The 19788-nt window shown below is 43.5% G+C and overlaps 2 protein-coding genes across 2 annotated transcripts; both read left to right on the top strand.

Annotated features, from left to right (window-relative positions):
• The first annotated feature begins 132 nt into the window (after nt 1-132).
• Nucleotides 133-9491, top strand: LOC114458682 (ETS domain-containing protein Elk-1-like). The gene is made up of 11 exons (XM_028441096.1): nt 133-186; nt 1107-1315; nt 1629-1814; nt 2809-2973; nt 3094-3219; nt 3302-3562; nt 3653-3734; nt 3809-3924; nt 3986-4069; nt 4177-4281; nt 6783-9491. The coding sequence occupies exons 1-11, from the start codon at nt 162-164 to the stop codon at nt 6879-6881; spliced, it is 1458 nt and encodes a 485-aa protein (XP_028296897.1). The 5' UTR covers nt 133-161; the 3' UTR covers nt 6882-9491.
• A 3136-nt stretch (nt 9492-12627) lies between these two features.
• On the top strand, nt 12628-17998 carry LOC114458680 (leucine-rich repeat neuronal protein 1-like). The gene is made up of 13 exons (XM_028441093.1): nt 12628-12807; nt 13480-13567; nt 13665-13801; nt 14207-14308; nt 14371-14555; nt 14634-14876; nt 15633-15755; nt 15839-15961; nt 16188-16596; nt 16669-16795; nt 16951-17096; nt 17293-17430; nt 17497-17998. The coding sequence occupies exons 1-13, from the start codon at nt 12796-12798 to the stop codon at nt 17872-17874; spliced, it is 2211 nt and encodes a 736-aa protein (XP_028296894.1). The 5' UTR covers nt 12628-12795; the 3' UTR covers nt 17875-17998.
• The last annotated feature ends 1790 nt before the right edge of the window (nt 17999-19788 follow it).

Genomic DNA, 19788 nt, shown 5'->3' with positions numbered 1-19788 from the left:
CGGCCATGAAGCTGCAGAGCGTCGGCCCCTCCTCCACAGCCCGGCTCTGACAGACATACGGACAATCAACAACAACAATAATATCATCATCAGACAGTGAAGGGCAGCATGGAGAGACTGTGAGTCTACAGTGACACAAACAACAACAATAACATCTGAAGATGGAACCAAACCCACTCATCAACGGTAGGACAACCTGTGTGTGTTTACATGTTGCACTTTGTATGTGTGCACGTGCACACTTTGGAGGGAAGCAGCATCTCAACAGGTGTGTGTGTGTGTTGCTGTGGCCCTGTGCTGTGCGTGTGCAGCAGGTATATTTAGGCGTGCACTCGCTCATAGCTAAAGGCTCAAACACTCTGTGGAAGTCCATGTCAGAGACAGATATTGATTAGTTATTGATTAGCAACATTAGTCTTGATCTAGGTCAGCGATGAGAAGGGTTAGATCAAACCCAGCTCAGGGTTTGATCCAGGTTTAACCTGAGAGTCTGGCTCAGATAATCCACGATCTAACTAGAACGTCCGTTTTATCAAAGCTTAAACACTTTTGTTGCCATGGAAACGCAGTCTGTGGTCCAACGTGCTCAGGTTAGGTTTACAATGTCATTTAAAGTAATACAATCCCGATTAAACAAAAATCTACTGCAGAAGAGGATTCGGGCCAATTTTGATGGAGATAATAATTTTAGGCAAATCAAGAAAAAATCAAAATGTCGAGATTAAAGTTGAAATTTAAAATATAAACTCAAAAGTCAAAGATTTGCTAATAAAGTCAACTCCAACAGTGTCCATCCAAACTGGTCCTAATGTGTTTCCGTAGCTCCTCAATAGCCACAGACGAACTGGATGCTCCACCTCTTCATAACTTCACTGCTTTTTACTCCTCAACACATTCAGTTTTTATCAATATCTCTTGAAAGTCATTAAATAGATTACAATGTTGTGTTTATGAGAAAAGAGAGAATCTCTTTCTTATTAAACTCAACTTTGAAGAACAGTTTAACGCATTCATCATTACGCAGCCTCGATCTGCTGTTTGTCATACGACCACATGCCTGTAATACCTGATCCTAATGAGCATTAGTCACGTGTGTGACCCCACAGCCATGGACCCCTCCATCACTCTGTGGCAGTTCCTGCTCCACCTGCTGGAGGACGAGCGTCAGCGTCACCTGATCTCCTGGACTGGAGAGGACGGAGAGTTCAAGCTGCTGGATGCAGAGGAGGTGGCCCGCCTGTGGGGGCGCCGCAAGAACAAGACCAACATGAACTATGACAAGCTGAGCCGGGCGCTACGGTACTACTATGACAAGGTACAGAATATTCTAAATGCTGACATATCATAATGACTAACAAAGATACAGTAGTGTGTTCACCCTCTCATAAGAAGCGTGCGCTAACGTTAAAGCTTAGTTTGTGTTGCTGATGACGTGATGTTGTTCACGCTTTAAATGTTACACTTATTATACCTGCTCCACATGCAGATGTGCTACTGTTTGTGTAAATTCTGAGAAAAGTAAGGGTTAAAGTCTTGCGAGATCGTTCAAGTATTTCTGATTCTAAAGTTGACTTCAATGTGTTTCTTGTTGTTTGATAATGAAATGTTTGTTGTTTACTTCCTGTCAGAACATCATAAAGAAGGTCAGTGGGCAGAAGTTTGTTTACAGGTTTGTGAGTCAACCTGACGCATCGCTGCCCGACGGCCAACGGAGCTACGATGATGCTCAGAGGCGGGACTTAACTGACTCTAACAGCCAATCAAAGGGCCTCGGAGTGCTGACATCAAACTGTCCAACCAAAGGCTTAACTCAGGTAGGTGGGGCTTTCCTTCCTGTTTCCTCATTATTTCCTCCTTATTTACCCCTATTTCTTCTTTATTTCCTCGTCGAATCCTCAGAGTTTCTTCTTCATTTACTCTGGCTGCGTCCAAATATTCCCTCCTATCTCCTTTCCTATCCACTGTTCTTTCACCCCCGGAAGTGTTTAAGTGGTGGCCATGATAAATAGCGTCATAGTTCTCTTTAGGCTCAGGAAAAGAGGACCATTGCTTCCTTTTTACCTCCTTTAGCCTAGGAAACAGTGATGCATCCTTCACTAAAGGAGGCGAGAAAATGCTGACCCACAATTCCTTGCGGCAACAACATTTAAAGGGAAACGCGCTCACGGAAACTCACAATTACCATACCAATGCAATAATATGCCTTGAACAACTTAAAATAAATAATCTAAAACCCATATATTATTATATGCAAGACATTATCAGATTTTAACTGACATAAAACAGACACTCTGTGATTCAAGAAAAAGGGATCAGAGACATTTTTATCCACATTGTTTTATTCAACAGAATTCATATTTCTGAGTGTAAGGTGAGTGTGAGCAACCATTCTCAATGTGACTTTCTTTTAGTTTACCTTTTGTTCCTAGTAGCCTCTTTTCCTTTGATTTAAATTTAAACGTCACGTAGTGGAAGTGCATCTGATTGTCAAAACACACGTGATTGCCTGTTCCTAACTCCTCTTCTAACACCTTTCCTTAACCGTGTGACGTCATCCACGGGGTTATGGAAAAGTAGATACGAAAGGACTATCCAGACACAGCCTCTGTTTCTTCAGTGTTTCCTCTGTTTCCTCCATGTTTCCCTCATAGTTTCCTCACTTTTTCCTCCCTGTATCCTCATTGTTTCCTCTTTATTTACTTAGTTTCTTCACAGTTTCCTCTGTTGCTTCCCTGTTTCCTCAGTGTTTCATCATAGTTTCCTGACTGTATCCTCCCAGTTTCCTGACTGTTTCCTTCCTGTTTCCAGCGGTCCTCTCCTGGTTCCTCTCAGCGTAGTTCCAGGAATGACTACATGAAGTCCGGCCTATACTCCACCTTCACTATCCAATCACTGCAAACCCCGCCCAACCCCCGGCCAATCAAATCTGAGCTCCTACTGCAGACAGACTCCGCCCCCAGGGTGGATAGAGAGGTGAGGCCACGCCTTTTTCTTTAAACACGTCTTCTCACATAAGCACACACATACCCGTGACCTGTGCTCTAACGACGCCCACTGCTTTAACCACGCCCACTTGTTTACCTTTGTCCTCAGCTCTCTGTGCTCTCAGACTCTAAGTCGTCCTCAGTGGGTGGAGCCTTTGACTCCATCATGGTTGGACAAACGTCTCCGTGTCCGACTCCGGCTCTCAGCCCACAGATAGGAGCCGGCCAATCACAGGTCAGCTTTTAATTTATTTATTCATTTATTTAACTAAATCGGCCCTGCTGTGTGTTTATTGTGGTGTTGTTGTTGTTTACAGGCTCCGCCCTCTCTGAGCGACCCTCCTCAGATCTATTTGACTAACGTGAGCGACTCGCCCTCACTGGATGAATTCCCGTCGTCTCAGGCTCCGCCCATTTTTGTTATTATAAACCCCCCCCAGCAGCAGACCCCGCCCCTCTCCGTGGCCCTGCCTAATGCCACAGAGACCCCGCCCCCTCCTGCTCCCATGGTCATTAAGGAGGAGACACTGCCGTCGGAGGCGGGGCTTCTGGAGATAGTGACTCTGCCAAGGAAGGAGGTGAGGGTGACAGACAGTAGGGGGCGCTACTGAGCATGATCAGTTGGGTCAGTGGTGGGTCAGTAGTCTAACGCTCCTCTCTGATCGCAGGTCTGTGAGCCCGTCTGTAGTTCTGCTCCTCCTCCTCTGAGCGTCTCTGAGTCCAGTGAGCAGCAGCAGCAGAACGCACTAGGTACACACTACTGATTCAAGTTCTGCTCAACTAATCCTGATCCATCACTAATCCTGATCCTGTGTCTGTCTCAGACGTGTCTGTCCCTCCGCTCTCGTCAGTGAGCGTCGCTCCCTCCAAACCAAAGAAGCCCAGAGGCCTGGAGCTGCCCACCTCCCCCTCCCTCCCCCCTGGCCTGTCCCTGGATAAGGTGAGTCAGCATTAAACAAGTCAGGCTTTAGTTATCTCAACGCTGATCATCTCTTTCACAGGTCAACGCCGCCGTCAACAATCTGTTAGCTCCAGGATCAGCAACCAACACCTTAACGCCATCTGTCATCACCTCCCACGCTCTGGTATTGCTGTCTGTAACTGTGTTTGTAACTGTCATTAACTGTCTGTATGTCTGTCTATTTGTGTCAGTAACTGTCTTTAACTCTGTCTGTCCCTGTCTGTTGCTCAGACTCCTGTTCTACTGACTCCCAGTCCTCAGCTTCCCTCCTCTATTCACTTCTGGAGCACTTTGAGTCCCATCGCTCCTCGATCTCCAGCCAAGCTCTCCTTCCAGGTACAGACACACCTCCGTCTGTCACTACAGACACTTGGTCGACCAAGACTATGGCCCACGTAGCGTTTAGTTGTCCGTTTTAACATCATGTTGCCAAACGTAAGACCTAGACTTTCTAGACGTTTTTAAACAAAGTAATTTGTGCCAATAGCCTGCTGATGCGGATGACAGTCAGGTTCATGCACGTCGTGGACTGAGCACAGGCAGCGTTGCGTCATACACTTAATTGACAGCAGTGAAAGTTAACTACTACTACAGATCCAATTTTTTTGTTCATCCGTTCACATTACTACTTAAAATGTGACCTGTATCAGACTCCAGTGTGAATGGTTCGTGGCTCCAATCTGAGCCCCACGTGCATTGACACGTTTGTCTCAAAGTTTTTATGCAGTGGAGCCAGAGAATAAATGATCAGGTGCAAAGAAGCATGAGGAGAAGAAAACAAGAAGAAACAAATATTTTATTTTGGCTTTTTATTGTGCCGATTTGCTTTTAGCACAATCAATAAACACACACTTGTAACTAGGGTATTCAATTACAAAAGTCCCCAACTGTAACTGTAAAAGTGAAAGTTGCTGAAATAAAACTACAAACAAGTTGGCAGCAGTATAAAAAACAAAAAGCTACTGGTAGATGTGAAACTAAATAAAACAAACTCAAACAAACCCTGGAACAGTCATGTGACAAATTAATCAATAGTTGTTGTTGAGAAAGATTATTATTACTATACAGTGGAAACAGAAACTATAAAAATAGTTATATTGTGAACCTGTTTATACTGTAGGGAATATTTTATATACATAAATGTAATTGGAGTCTAAAGCCACAAAAAACACCACTTTAAAAAGAAAATAGACTAATATAAAACCTCTTTACAGTTATTTGAGTCATTCTGCGCTTGCGCAATTTGCGGCGATGACGTGCTGGTGACGTCATAATCCAAGATGGCGGGGGCCCGGACTACAGCCGACACTATTTATTAAGAGCCTTAAAAGATATGGATATAATGAAAAGAGTGGATGGACAGAGGCATGAACATGCAGACTTTCACACAGACTTGTTAAACACACACGGACCTCGGCAAACGGAACAGGCTTCACCAGACGCTGGCACTAGGACCCAGAGCGGAGTAAATGCGTCCCCGTACTGCATGTACAGGCTGTAATATCACCATGTTTATCATTTTACCAGTTGTTAGAGCTACTGTCTTTACCAGGGAGATAATATTTATTCCTGGTGATTGTTTTCTGGAGTTGACCTGGGCTTTATTTACCGGTGATTAGTTTTTATCTCTCTTCCGCTCCGTGGTCCACACACACACTGCAGTCGCGTTCTTATACAAACCCCACGTAAACAAACAGAGAAAGCCGCGGAAACAAACTGGTGCAGGCATTTAGGAATCAAAAAAATGAATCCAAATGCAAACATTTCTGTAACGGTTCTGGAACCAGACGTTAGGAACCGGTTCTCGGTGCCCAACCCATATCACCTAAATAAATGCATTGCATTTTTAAAAACAACTGTATTGAAACTGATACCATTGCTGGTCGACCAATGAAGAAAAAAATCTTGGTCGACCACGACGGCGTCGACCAATTAGTCGACTAAACGACCAAAGTTGGCAGCCCTACTACAGGCACACCTCCGTCTGTCACTACAGACACCCACTCCTTTTAGCTACTCTATTTACTGACCTCTAGTGTTAGATGTGTGATATTGTGACATGATAATGAAAAATGGCCCCCCTTCAAAATAAAAGCACCCTTCATCACCAACGAGGAGAAAGATCTTCAGGTGCAGTCCGCAACTCTCAGATCCCTCTCTCCCCCTCCCTCCCGGCTGCTCTCTTGCCCTGCCTCCAAACTTTCCAAAGTCCCTCCCTCAGAGGAGCTAGCAAGCTAACGTTAGTCCGTGAGCAACATCACAGTAATATAACATGTTCTGTTAAAAGCATATTAGCGCTTCTCTCTCAATGTGCACACACCTCAGCAGCAGCAACAACACAGTGTCACTTACAGCAGCTCACACGGAGGCTGCTGCGCACACATGAACAACACATGCAGCACATAGTTCTAGTGTAACAATTACAAATCAAACATAATGTAAATCAAGCAGCAGTAATTACCTTTCAAGCAGAAAAGTCAACAATTCCATCTTCTACTCCTCCAGACCATACACTGTAAAAAAAGACGGCACTTCAGCCCCTGGAAGGGGGCGGGGCCTGTGATCAACAGCTGTCAGACAGCCCATCAAACACAATTCTGGCTCTGATTGGTTCTTTTTGCTCGGTCGTGGTGCATTCTGGCAATCTGCCAAAGGCAGGGGGTGGGGCTCAATTTGCCGTTTTTTTTTTTTCACACAAACTATTAGTTTGATGTAAATCTGTCCTTACATTGTGACAGCTTTAGTAAATATGACAAAAAGTCACTTTTATAAGAGTTGCAGACAGCAACTTTAAAGTGATGCTTTTATTTTGGTAACTGTGGTGTTTTGTCTCCTAGTTTCCGTCCAATGGCAGTAATCAGATCCACATTCCCGCGCTGAGTGTTGACGGACTCTCCACGCCCGTCGTCCTTTCACCTGGACCTCAGAAGCCTTGATCAAAAGGAGGCGGAGCGTGTTTTTAAACTGAAGAAGAACCGGAGCGTGACGAGGTGGAGTGACATCACTGACAGGAAATGACAAACCTCTACTTCCTGTCGACCTTTGTATTTATTCCTCTCAGACATTGAAAGCCATTCAAGGTGCTCGTCGCTTTGCTCCTATTGGCTGATTTTTATGGCCTTGCCTTCACTCGTTTATGCACGGCTCCTCATTGGAGGGACATGTTTGAACGGACCAATCACTGAGGAGCAGGAGGAGGGCGCCAACGCTTCACAGCCAAGTTTTTTCAGAGTAAGAGTTTCTAAATATCAGATTGTATATTTTCTCAGCCGAACTGTCTTTGGGGCTAAAAAGCTTTTATTGTGAAAAGCACGGACATGCATTCCTGCTGATTGTTTACAGACCTTCATTCCTGACGCCCGGCGCCTGTTTCAGCCGATACACGAATGTTTATTCTGAAAAGCCTCGGATCGCTGCGTCAGCAGAGTAGCCGTGCAGCGTCAAACCATTTTTCCAGTGTGGGTCGCAAACATGGCGCGTTTATTCTGATGTCCCAAAGTATGACAAAGTTAGCGACAGAATTAGCATCAAAGTTAGCGACAAAAAGCTTGAGCTTTGATTTGTTTAAAGATTTAACTTTAAACCTGAAGTGCTTTCAAAAAGTAACTTTTCTTTTTATTTTCTCTTTACATACTGAAAATGCTTTACTTTGAAAAGAAACGATACAACTCCTTCACAATAAAAGCACAGTTTTGCCCCTTCTTTAAAAAAAAAAAAGATGTTCCCGTTAAACGGATGAACTGCACTGAATCAGCAACAAACGTGTTATAGGGCGTGTGACGTCTAAAAACGTTTTATTCTGAAGGTCGCACACTTAAGCGCACACACCGGGGAACAATTGCACACGCACTATTTTAAAAAATCTTTTATTTTGGTAAATATCCAGCTATGGTTGCCACGGTAACCTGATCCGACTGTTGCCGACCTGTCGTTTGCTGCCGCTGTTGTTGTTGTTGTTGTGGTCGTTGCTGTTGTTGCTGTAAACGTGTCACACACACACACACACACACACACACACAGTCCCGTTGATATGAAACTATGAAGCACTTCTGATGGGTGTCGCCCTCCTGTTGCCATGGGAATGATTAGTTTTACTGTAAACAGGAAGTTAAAGACTTTTACTGAAACGTAGAATCAGATTTTCTCTTTAATAATTTTCTGAATTTTATTTCAGAGTTTAACAATTTCCTGTTTCCTTTTCTTTTCTTCATTTTTCTCTGTTCAGAGACTTTACTGCTGTTTAACTTCCTGAAATTGTACCAAACATGATCAATACATGATCAATGGGTTTAATGGAGTTCTTCAGATGATTTTCAGATGCTGGAAGCTAAATTATGTGTGTGATATTGATCCATAAACATGCATGGGAGGCATTTCCATGTCATGTTTGGCCTGATTTTAAAAAAAGAAGAAGAAAACACAGTTAAAATGTATTTTTCTATCTCACAACATGAACTCTGTGTTTTTAAAGCCCTTAACATCTATTTAATCTGACTATTAGGTTTATTATAAAGGTAATCAGAATGAAGCTCCTGCTTGTTTAAAGTCACCATTACTAAGTTAACTCATTTATAGTTATTTTGTTGACTAGATTAACTAAACTGATTAACTGAAACCAAACTACTAAAAACTAACAGAAGTTTCACACAATAAGGGTTTTCTTCTGGTTCTTTACTGAATGGAGGAACCATGGATAAATAAAGGGAGATATGACGCCATCTTAACAGGGGCTAACTGAGAGGTGTTCCATAAAGGAGGGTTAACAAACTCTGAATTTACCATAAACTCTGGGTCAACATACACCGCTTTGGGAAACTCTGGGTATCTAATTCCAGTACAGCTGGTATGAAGTGGGTCAATCAACCCTGAGTATGTAAACCTTGGGTTACTGACGTGCACGCGCGATAAAAAGCCATCATCAATGGATCGACGGTTACACAAACTACCATGGCAACCACCCGGAAAAAAGAGTGATTTATACACCCTGATGGGTGAGTTAAACCTGTGTTTGAGGAATATGAGCCTGTTCTAAAGGTGCGTTCATACTGAACACCTTCAGTGACTATAGTGGATTAAATCACCTGCGATTAGTCGCGCTTTTTCATCCCTTCATCACTTTATCTCTTCAGTGATGTGACGAGCGGTGAATAATATGAATAAAATGTGTCTGACGAGACGTGTCAGCAGCATAGGATGTCTGCATAGAGAGTCCTCCTGTTATACTGGATATAAAGACAGTGACAGCCGCTTCATATCTAATCATTTATATTTATTTTTAATGTAATATTGTTGTCAGTCATCTCAACGTCCAAAAAATATAAAAAAAAGTGTGAAGCGGGACGCAAACACGCGACCCATCGTTTCCAAGAGCGGTGTCATAATTCACTGTGCCATCATAACTTCAAAGGTGCATGATCTGCAGATCAAACTGTATAACAATATAAAAAACAATCGAGCCTCAAAAGTGGATTAATTTAAATGATCATCTCCTCCTTTATATTATCCACAGGTTTGGATTCAGTGAACTTTACTACAGACGTCAGTAGATGTTTTAATGCAGATCAACCTCTCAGTGACTTTCACTAAATCATCTACATCTACAATGTTAAAAAGAAAACTACAGTATGCACAAAAAAAAACCCCCAAAAATATGTAAAGCAACACAACCTTACTAATGATGTGAACACGTCTGTGGTGTGTGATGTTACTAATGTGTTTCAGAGAAAAGTGTTAAGGTTCATTAAAGTGTCCAGAAACGGTGTTCAGGTGGGCGGAGCCAGGTAGAAACCCAGAGTTTCATTGATAAAACCTGCCAGCGACCAGGTTTAGTTCACGGACAATGTTGCCATGGTAACATACTCAGAGAAGAACATACCTCGTGTTTAGGAATGAGATACTCAGAGTTTCCCTCTTTGAGCCTGAACATACACAGAGTTTGAACATAACCTGCTTTATGGAATAAACCTCTGCACACAGCAGCTAGCTCTGTCTATGTCACACGTGTCAAACACAAGGACCGGGGGCCAAAAGCAGCCCTTTAGAGCATCCAGTTTGGCCCGCAGCAGCAGAAAAAAAAGTCAGAGAAACCATGAATCATTGTGGAAATGACCAACTAATTCAGTTGTAGATATTTACACATTAATAGACAAATTTAATGAAACTCCACAATATTTGCAGGGCTCATTTTCCTCAGTTTTCTCATTATTCTTCAATTTCAAAGTATTCAAACAAATGTAAAATGAAGATCCTGCAGGGACTAAAATGTGTCACTTGTTGCTTTTATATTACCAGTGTTGTACATATTTTATCATTTATACGTGGCGTACAAACTAGAGCACAATAATGATTCAGTTACACATCTTCACACCTAAAATCTACAGCCCACTGAAGATAAACTGCTGTTTGGCCCCTGAACTAAAATGAGTTTGACCCCCTGATCTACGTCAATAATCAGCACAACAATCACATCCATCACATTAAAGAATCTGTGATATTGAACAATATTTATGTCTCTCAGCATCAGAAAATCAAAACAAGTCTGTCTTACTGTCTGCAATTATTAATAGTTAGTATATTGATTATTTTAAAGTGGTATTATTTTGATGTTTTGATTTCACAGAGTGGTTCTGGGATGTGATGTTTGTCCTGATGGTTAGCATGGACAGAAGCTAGCTGCTAGCTGCTGTTGGTCCCTGGTACGATGGCAGCTGAAGTTCATGTTGGTTTATTTCTATGAATGGGGGACTTTGAACCTTCCATCTGTGCTTTTACTTTGTAAACTGGTCACTTCCTCTTCCTCTGACAGCTTAAATGAGTGGTTGTTCTCCGTCCTCAGTGGATACTGGACAAGTGGGGACAACACGTCGGTTTAATCAGATTTTTGCATCAGAACTGACACGTGATACTCACGAATGCATCGTACAGTTTTTCCAAACCTATTGTATGGTCGTTGCAATGTGTACTCATTGTTTCCGCATTGCAAACACATTGCACAGTCCTCTAACGCATCGCCAACATTCTGTCTGAGGAAGATGACGTGGATTAAAGTTTCCAAACCGTGAAACATGAACCAATATTTACCAGTGATCAATCTTTATTTCATCTACGAGGTAAATGTTTATTCCTCTAAACATTTTTTAATGCTTTTATTCTGAAATGTGTCTGATATATTGAACAAAGCTGTAAAATGACGCTGAGATTTCCCGGGCTATAGGCGGGGCAGTGAAGGCAGCATTTGAGCCGTGACGTACTTTATTTTTCTATCAGAGACTTTTATTAAAAACAGTCTGTAACTTTGAGGAGCGACGAAGCCTTAATGTGAGGAAGAGGAGGAGGAGGAGGAGTCTTAAAAAGCCATGAGGAAGACTTCAGCTCATCACCAGCACAACAAGAGTCGCTCTGATTGGACGATCACTGACCCTGCTCCCAAACACTCCCACTGTTTTAGATCAATTACAGAATCCACAGATCTGTGAGATTAATGTGAAACTTTTGCTCATTAATTTATTAATTAAACATTTTTGCATTTCTTAAATTTTCCAAAGTCGCAAAACTTGAGATTTTACAACATTCTGCTAAAAGAACAAATCCCCTTCAAAATAAAAGCACTTTGCTTCACCTTGAACTGAACTTCATCTCCCATCATGCATTGCTTTGCAGACAGGAAGCTGTGGGAGCAGCAGAGAAAGTTGCTGCAGAGCTGTATAAACGTACCTTTTTCTGACCAGGCCCCGCCCTTCCTTCACTCTGCCAGCCTATTGGCCGGTCCCTCTGTGGGAGGGGTTTATTAATGTGGAGGGGGTGGGGCCTGTTGTTTACTGATAATGATCTGCTTTTATACAAACAAACAAACAGTGGATGTAATTAAAGTATTTTGTTCTGAAGGTTCAGTGTGTGGACGAAGCTTCATTCAATTACACAAACACGTTAATACACATTAATACACACAATAACACACTAATACACATTACCACATGTTAATACATTTTAACACTCATTAATACACAGTAACACACTTTAATACACGTTAATACACATATACACACACGTGAATACACATTAACACACTTTAATACACATTACCACACGTTAATACATTTTAACACTCGTTAATACACATTAACACACATCAACACATGTTAATACACATATTAACACACACAATAAATACACATTACCACACGTTAATACACTAACACACGTTAATACACATTAACACGCATTAATACACACAATAACACATTAAATACACATTAAGACACATTCATACACATTAACACACTTTAATACACATTACCACACTCGGTGATGTTTCTTCTATCTGTTTTCCTGGATCTCTGTAACATCACTGATGATGACATCACTGATGACGTCACAATTCATCTCACAGCTTAATTCCCATTGTTGTACTACACATAATTTGTAGTTTTTTAATCATGACTATCAGACAAAGAATAATGAACATTTAAACTCTGCTCTGAGATGTTTTTACATTTTCAGCAACATTTTGTTTATTATTTATATTTGCATTATTGATTTTTGTGTTTGTTATTGGTGATGACGGTAAAAAGGATGATCATCATAAAGATGATGATGGAGATGAGGGGGCGGGGCTTAGAGACCGTCAGAAGGAGAATCTGGAGCATTACGTCATCCCCCTCTTCCTCAGAGCAGCATCCGCACTCTGATTGGCTGCTCGAGATCAGCTGCTGCGGACCTGATGGAGGACAGGAGTAGGAATAAAGGCAGCAGGAGGACAGACAGAGAGGGACTACAGACCTGATCTATAGACCAGGGCAGAATCTGGACCATTACCACCAGGTTAGCAGGAATCAGGACCTCAAGGCTCTGATGGAGGTTCAGGTTTGTACTGATTTGTATTTTTACATCCAGCAGTTGTTAGACTAATCTGAACAACTTCACATCACAGACAGGTCTGACAGTGACTGACAGTGTCTGTCCCTGTACTTAGTTACAGACCTATAGATAATAGATCTGTTTATTACTCTGTTACAGATGTAGAAGCAATAGCAACTATAGTGAAGACAGTCACACATGTTTGGTTAGCTTAGCACGTAGCGGAGCTGGCTGAGTAGGGTCAAAACTGAAAGGGGTGGGGTCAAAACTGAAAGGGGTGGGGCTATGTTATATGGTCTCATCCTGCAGGAGAATGTGACGACAGGTGAACAGCAGGACTGCAGACCTCCAGGAACTGTCTGAGACACTGTGTGTATAAATGAGCTGTAGGGGGCGCTGTAGTCTGATGTGTGTGTGATATAACAATTAAATTGGGTCGCTCACTTTCTTCTTTCTATTTTGGTAACGATGACCCGCCTATACAACTTAACTTACTTTAATTTACAGACAAACTTTAGGAGAATAAAGTGTGTGTGTGTGTGTCTCCTCACACACTAGTTAAAAACGGGCTTTTATTTTGAGACTCTGTGGCTTTGGAGCACGAGGACATGAGCCAACCAATCACAGTGCAGCTGTTGGCATGTTGTGTTTTACAGTGTATTTCTCTCTTCTTCCCAGTGCATTATGGGAGTTACAGTCCTGTCAGTACCGCTCATCTTATCGATGATGTCATCAGTCTGTGCTGAAGAGGGCGGGGTCAGTCTAGGTAATGCTGAACCAATTCCATTGGAACACGGGGATAAGATGTGGGCGGGGCTTACTAACGCGTGTGTGTGTGTGTGTGTGTGTGTGTGTGTGTGTAGGTATGTGTCCTCCTCAGTGTGTGTGTGAGACGCGTCCATGGTTCACTCCTCAGTCTGTGTACCATGAGGCCAGAACCATCGACTGCAACGAGCTCCAACTGCAGAGGGCGCCGCAGAATTTAACCGACGACACGCAGGTGTGACATCACTGTGACATCACTGTGACCTCATTGGTTGGTTGTTCTCAGGCTGCTGTAGCTCTGCTGCCCTCTGGTGGTGGTATCTTACATGATCTGCTTCGTTTTCGGTCTTTGTGAGTTTCTGTGAACACTGATGAGCGTGTCCCTTTAAATGTTGCTGCTGCAATGAATTGTGGGTCAGCATTATGTGGTCTCCTTTGGTAAAGGATGCATCAGTGTTTCCTAGGCCAAAGGAGGTTATAAAGGAAGCATTGAGCCTCCTTTCCTGAGCATGAAGAGAATTGGAACACTCCTCATGGCCACCACTAAAACTCTTCCAGGGTTAAGGAAAAGTGGATAGGAAAGGAGATAGGAGGGAATATTAGGACACAGCCCTGGTTCTGATGGTTCTGATGGTTCCAGGTTCTCCTGCTGCAGAGCAACAACATCTCCTCCATCACTGATGAACTTCAGGCTCTGACCAACTTGACAGAGTTGGACCTCTCTCAGAACCACTTCATTCAGGTAAGGCCCAGCTCTCCTTGTCCTCATGGTTTTCCTGGTTCTGAGCTGGCTCCTTTGTCCAGGTGAGCTCCATGGGTCTGACCTCTCTGGGCTGTCTGGTCACTCTGTACCTGGAGGAGAATCTCATCGTGGAGCTGCAGGACTTCAGCCTCAGGAACCTTTCTAGTCTGGAAGAACTTTACATCAACCACAACCGGATCTCTTCCATCAGACCCAAAGCCTTCGCCGGACTCTCCAAACTGCTGAGGTGAGAAACACAGGAACTTCCTGTAGACCCTCTGGAGTCCTGGTTCTAGGTTCAACATGAGAGCTTTTCTTCTCACAGACTCCACCTGAACTCCAACCGTCTGCTGTCCATTGACAGTCGATGGTTCCAGTCCCTCCCCTCGCTGGAGATCCTGATGATTGGGGAGAACCCCATTTTAGGTCTGGAGGAGAAGAACTTCCTGCCGTTGTCCAGCCTCCATAGTTTGGTCCTGGCCGGGATGGGCTTGACCTCGGTTCCCTCAGACGCCTTCGTAGGCCTGGAGTATCTGGAGAGTCTTTCCTTCTATGACAATCGACTCAGGTTGGTTTGTTCAGGTTCTCTTGGATCATAGAGTCTTCATCAGAGAGCAGAGGCTAGTTAGCATTAGCCTGATTTCATCTGATATGAAGATCTCAGAGCAGAATCACAACCAAACAAAGTATTTAAACAGGAAACAACAACGGCTTTGTGCATTCTGTTGTTGTTTTGTATGTCTGCAATCATTTTGTGTGTATTTTGTTGTTTTGTGTGTTCGTTTGGAAGTGGGTCAACAAACTCAGAGTTTATGGATAAACTCAGAGTTAACCTACCCCATGATGAGTATCTGGTTCCATTACAGCTGGTATGAAGTGGATCAATGAACTCTGAGTATGTAAATCTTGGGTTAATTACGTGCACCTGCGTGATAAAAAGCCATCATCAATTGAGCAAAGATAACACGAACTACCATGGCAACCAGCAGGAAGAGTGTCTTCTTTCATGCCGATGGGTGAAATAAGCCAGTGTTTATAGGGTAATATAAGCCTGTTCTGTTCTAAGAGGGAAAGGTAACACTGTCACAGCCTAAAAGAGAATAAACAAAACCTGCCTGCGAGCAGGTTCAGTTCATGGAGAATGTTACCATGGTGACATACTCAAAGTAGAACTTACCTCAATTTATACAACCGCAAACTTAGAATTTCCGTTATTTGAGCCCGAACAAAGATTGAACATAACCTGCTTTCTGAAATACCCCTCAGGTCTGTGTGGACCATGTGACACCATCTTCAATCAGACTAAACCTTCTCGTCTCTGCAGGTCCGTTCCTCGGGACGCTCTGCGGGTTCTTCCTAATCTGAAGTTCTTGGACCTGAACCGTAACCCGGTGCGTCGGATCCAGCAGGGAGACTTCCAGGACTTTGCTCACCTGGAAGAGCTCAGGTGAGTCCCTGCATGTGTCTGTGGGGGGCGTGTGTCTGTGGGTGGGGGGCACTGCGTCTTTATCTGATGCTCTTCTGCTTCAGTCTGAACAACATGGAGGAGCTGCTGATGGTGGAGCGACGGTCCTTTCACAACCTTCCAGAACTTTCCAAACTGGAGCTGTGCAACAACCCTCGTCTTTCCTACATTCAGCCTCAGGCCTTCAGGTATAGACCCCGCCCCCAGCCTGTCTTAGTGTGTCCATAGGCGTCAGAATCAGAATTCCTTTATTAATCCCAGGGGAAAATTGTTTACGTCAAAACCACAGGAAAAAAAGTAGGATAGATAATACTAATATTATTATTAATAATAATACAAATATACAAATATGATACAGATATTTACAAAAAATTATACAAATATCCTGACAGTGTGTGCGTGTGTGCCCTTCAGTGGCCTCCCTGCCTTGCGGACCCTCATGTTGCACACCAACCAGCTGTCCCTGCTGTCCCCTGAGCTGCTGTCGCTCCCGTCCCTGGAGGAGGTGTCTCTCTACTCCAACCCCCTCCGTTGTGATTGTCTCCTCACCTGGAGGACTTACCTGGGGAACCAATCACAGCTCACCGTCCTCCAGGCCTCCGTCACGCTCTGCGCCTCGCCGCCCGCCCTGATTGGACGGGAGCTGCGGGAGGTTGCATGGGGCTGGGAAGGAGGTGGAGCCAACAGCTGCCTGCCGCACATCTCGCCTCACGCTCTCCCACCGTCCGTGAATGTCAGCGAGGGACAGCCAATCACTCTGGAGTGCTGGGCGGACGCAGACCCCGCCCCTCAATTCTATTGGATCACGCCCACTGGAGACAAGGTGGGCGGAGTCACAGTTTGAATTGATCTGCTGTTAAAAGGTTTAATAAACACCAGTGATGATGTCACACAGGTGAGCTCGGAGGCCAGGGCTCTACCAATCATGTCGTCAGGGGGGCGTGGCCTGAGCAGGAAGAGGAAGCATCATGTTTCAGAGCTCGGGGCGTTGGTGATCGAACACACAGAGGCTTCAGATGCAGGTTAGTGTGTGTGTGATCAAGCTCCGCCCCCTCAGGTGTGTACACCTGTGTGTGTAATTAAGCTCCGCCCCCTCAGGTGTGTACACCTGTGTATAATTAAGCTCCGCCCCCTCCGTTTTTGTACACCTGTGTGTAATTAAGCACCGCCCCCTCAGGTATGTACACCTGTGTGTCATGGAATGAGGAAGGCGCCGACACAAAAAGCGTTTCTGTAATTGTGGTGACTAGTGGGAGGAGCTACGAGCCAATGTGGGTGGAAAATTCATCCAGCGCAGCATCCCCATTGGTTGTCCTGGCCAAGGTAACGACAACAAAAACAACAGTAACACACTAAAAGACAACAACACGTAACAAGAAATAAACAAAATAATTCAAATGTGTGAAAGAAGATTTTTTATTGTAACAAAACCAATCAAAAAAATCATTAAATATCTGCTGATAAACTGATACAGGCTGGTCTCAACCAATCAGAGAACAGATGATCTTGTCTCCTATAGGCCGTTCACTCCCAGTCCGTCCTCCTGCAGTGGAGCCTGTTTCCTAGCAACGCAGCATCAGGGTTAGACTCCGCCCCCTCTCTGTGGACCGGAGCCTCCGTTTACATCCACAACGACCACATCAGCTACACCACCCAGGTGAGCCTCACTGACCAATCACATCGCTGCTGCCGTGTCATGGGCTGACACTGTGTTATTGTTCAGGTGGCGTTGGACGTCCAGGAGTTCAACGTGACGCACCTCCTTCCTTCCACCGAGTACCACGTGTGCCTCACTGTGTCCTCAGGCTCCGCCCGCGTCCACACGTCCTGTCTGAACGTCACCACCAGGGCAGCCAGCTTCTGCGCGGCGCCTGTGGTGTCGCGGCAGGGCGGGGGCGAGGCCTTGGCGGCGGCGCTAGGCTCGGTGTTAGCGATGAGCGTGTTAGCGGCGCTGTTGCTAAGCTACACGCGGCGACGTGTCCAGCAGCACAGTAACATCCCCCTGAATGAGCTATACCCGCCGCTCATCACGCTGTGGGAGGGCGAGGCCGAGCGCGACGAGGAGGGGGCGCACGCCGCCACCAAAACCTGCAGCTGGTAGCACCAGGAACGCCGCTTATACGACGCGCACAGACTCTTATTGTGAATGGAAAGATCATCACATATGCAGACGACTCGCTCGTCTCAGGCAGAATCACTTCTTGCACAAACATCAGCATGTCAGACTCTTATTGTGAAAGGATGTCACTCTAATCACATTTATTGTTTACACGCATTCACAGACATGGAACAACAAACAAACAAATGAGTCGTCTGCTTCACGCTCACACATTTACAACAAATGGCTACCCCGGTCTAAAAAAAAACAGCAATTTTTACATATTGTTCTGTGATTATTCAATATTCATTCTATAAATGTTTAGTTTGATCTGACTAATACTTTTTTAGATATGGACAATTTAGTGTGGGGGGGCTTATTTTTCTTCCATTTTCATCTTCCAATATGTCATTAACTCCATCACATAGAAAGGTAGATATGGTATAATAATAAGCTCCACCTACTCTCTCAGAATATAGAAATAGATCTGCTATACATCCTATCTGGTGGACATGTCAGCTCCTCTAAATAGTTACAAAGTCAGTGTGTGTTTGGGTCTGGAACATGTTTGGTCCTTCAGTAAACTACTTAGCATATGTCTCATCTCCCTGTAATGTGATCAGCTTAGAGCTATGAACATAGACTGTTCACATCACTAATGATTAGTCACATATATGCATACATTTTTTTTTTTTTTTTTACTATTTTCATTGGTCCATAACTGCATGTGGGAATGTAAGAAAATTCTGATCTGTGTTTTAATTTATAGTATAAAGATTACTCTTTCTTGGGATATAAAACTATTTTTCTTTAAACGACTGGGTTTTTGTCACTATTTGTGAATATTTTAAATCCTTTACATGAGGCCATTGTAGCTTGATTCTGTCATAATGATTTATTGTTTATTAGTCTTTCCTCAGTACAATCTTTTTGTACATTTTGAGAGAGTAGGTGGAGCTGTATTATTATACCACATTTATATTTCCTATGTGCTGGAGTTCTGAGATCATGGAAGCTGAAAATGGAAGAAAAATAAGGACACACACCCTCCTCACTAAATTGTCAGTATCTCAAAAAGTATTCATCAGATCAAACTAAACATTCACAGTGTGACTATTAAATAATCATGGATTAATTGGTAAAAAATTCCGCTTTTTTTTTTTTTTAGAAATGCGTAGGAAATGTGTTGAAATTAAATTATCTACTATTCATTTTCACCCTTTTGGCATGTTAGACTCTTATTGTGAAAATAAGTCCCCAGAGTTTTTCCTGTTGGAGCTGAGCTTTAACCTTTCACACACACACACTGCCGTGCGTGTGTGTATGTGTTCTTCCACAGACTGTAAACAGTGCAATGGCTGCAGCGCCCCCTGCTGTAGCGCTCACTAACCTGCAGGGTATTTTGTACAAACGTTCACTATATATTTGAAAACTGCTTCTATTATTATGATTATTTACTCAACACTGAGCACTGAGCTGTGTGTGTGTGTGTGTGTGTGTGTGTGTGTGTGTGTGTGTGTGTGTGTGTGTGTGTGTGTGTGTGTGTGTGTGTGTGTGTGTGTGTGATGAAAGATGAATTCTATAAATACACTTTTCACTCCAAAGTCTGAGTCTGATGATTATTCGCAGCAGAAACAATAATGTTTTAAAGTGTGTTTCATCCTCTTCTGATCCCACAGCGACACAATCTTACATGAAAGTGACATTTCTGCTGTTTTTACATACTGAAAGTCGTTGAATGCTGATATTTTAGCTTCCGCACAAACACTAAATATGGTGGAAATCAGAGTGAAGACGATAAACAAAGCAGCACAAAAGTAACTTCAAGTGAATCAATGTTTACTTTGATGAAGAAACAAAGGAAGGCAGTGTAGCACTGAGGGCCTGTACTACGACGCTGGTTAACTTTTTACTGCA

This window comes from Gouania willdenowi, unplaced genomic scaffold (genome assembly GCF_900634775.1).
Source record: "Gouania willdenowi unplaced genomic scaffold, fGouWil2.1 scaffold_15_arrow_ctg1, whole genome shotgun sequence".
NCBI classification, from domain to species: Eukaryota; Metazoa; Chordata; class Actinopteri; order Blenniiformes; family Gobiesocidae; genus Gouania; species Gouania willdenowi.
The sequence above is the reverse complement of the archived record's forward strand: the minus strand, read 5'-3'. Positions and strand labels throughout refer to the sequence as shown.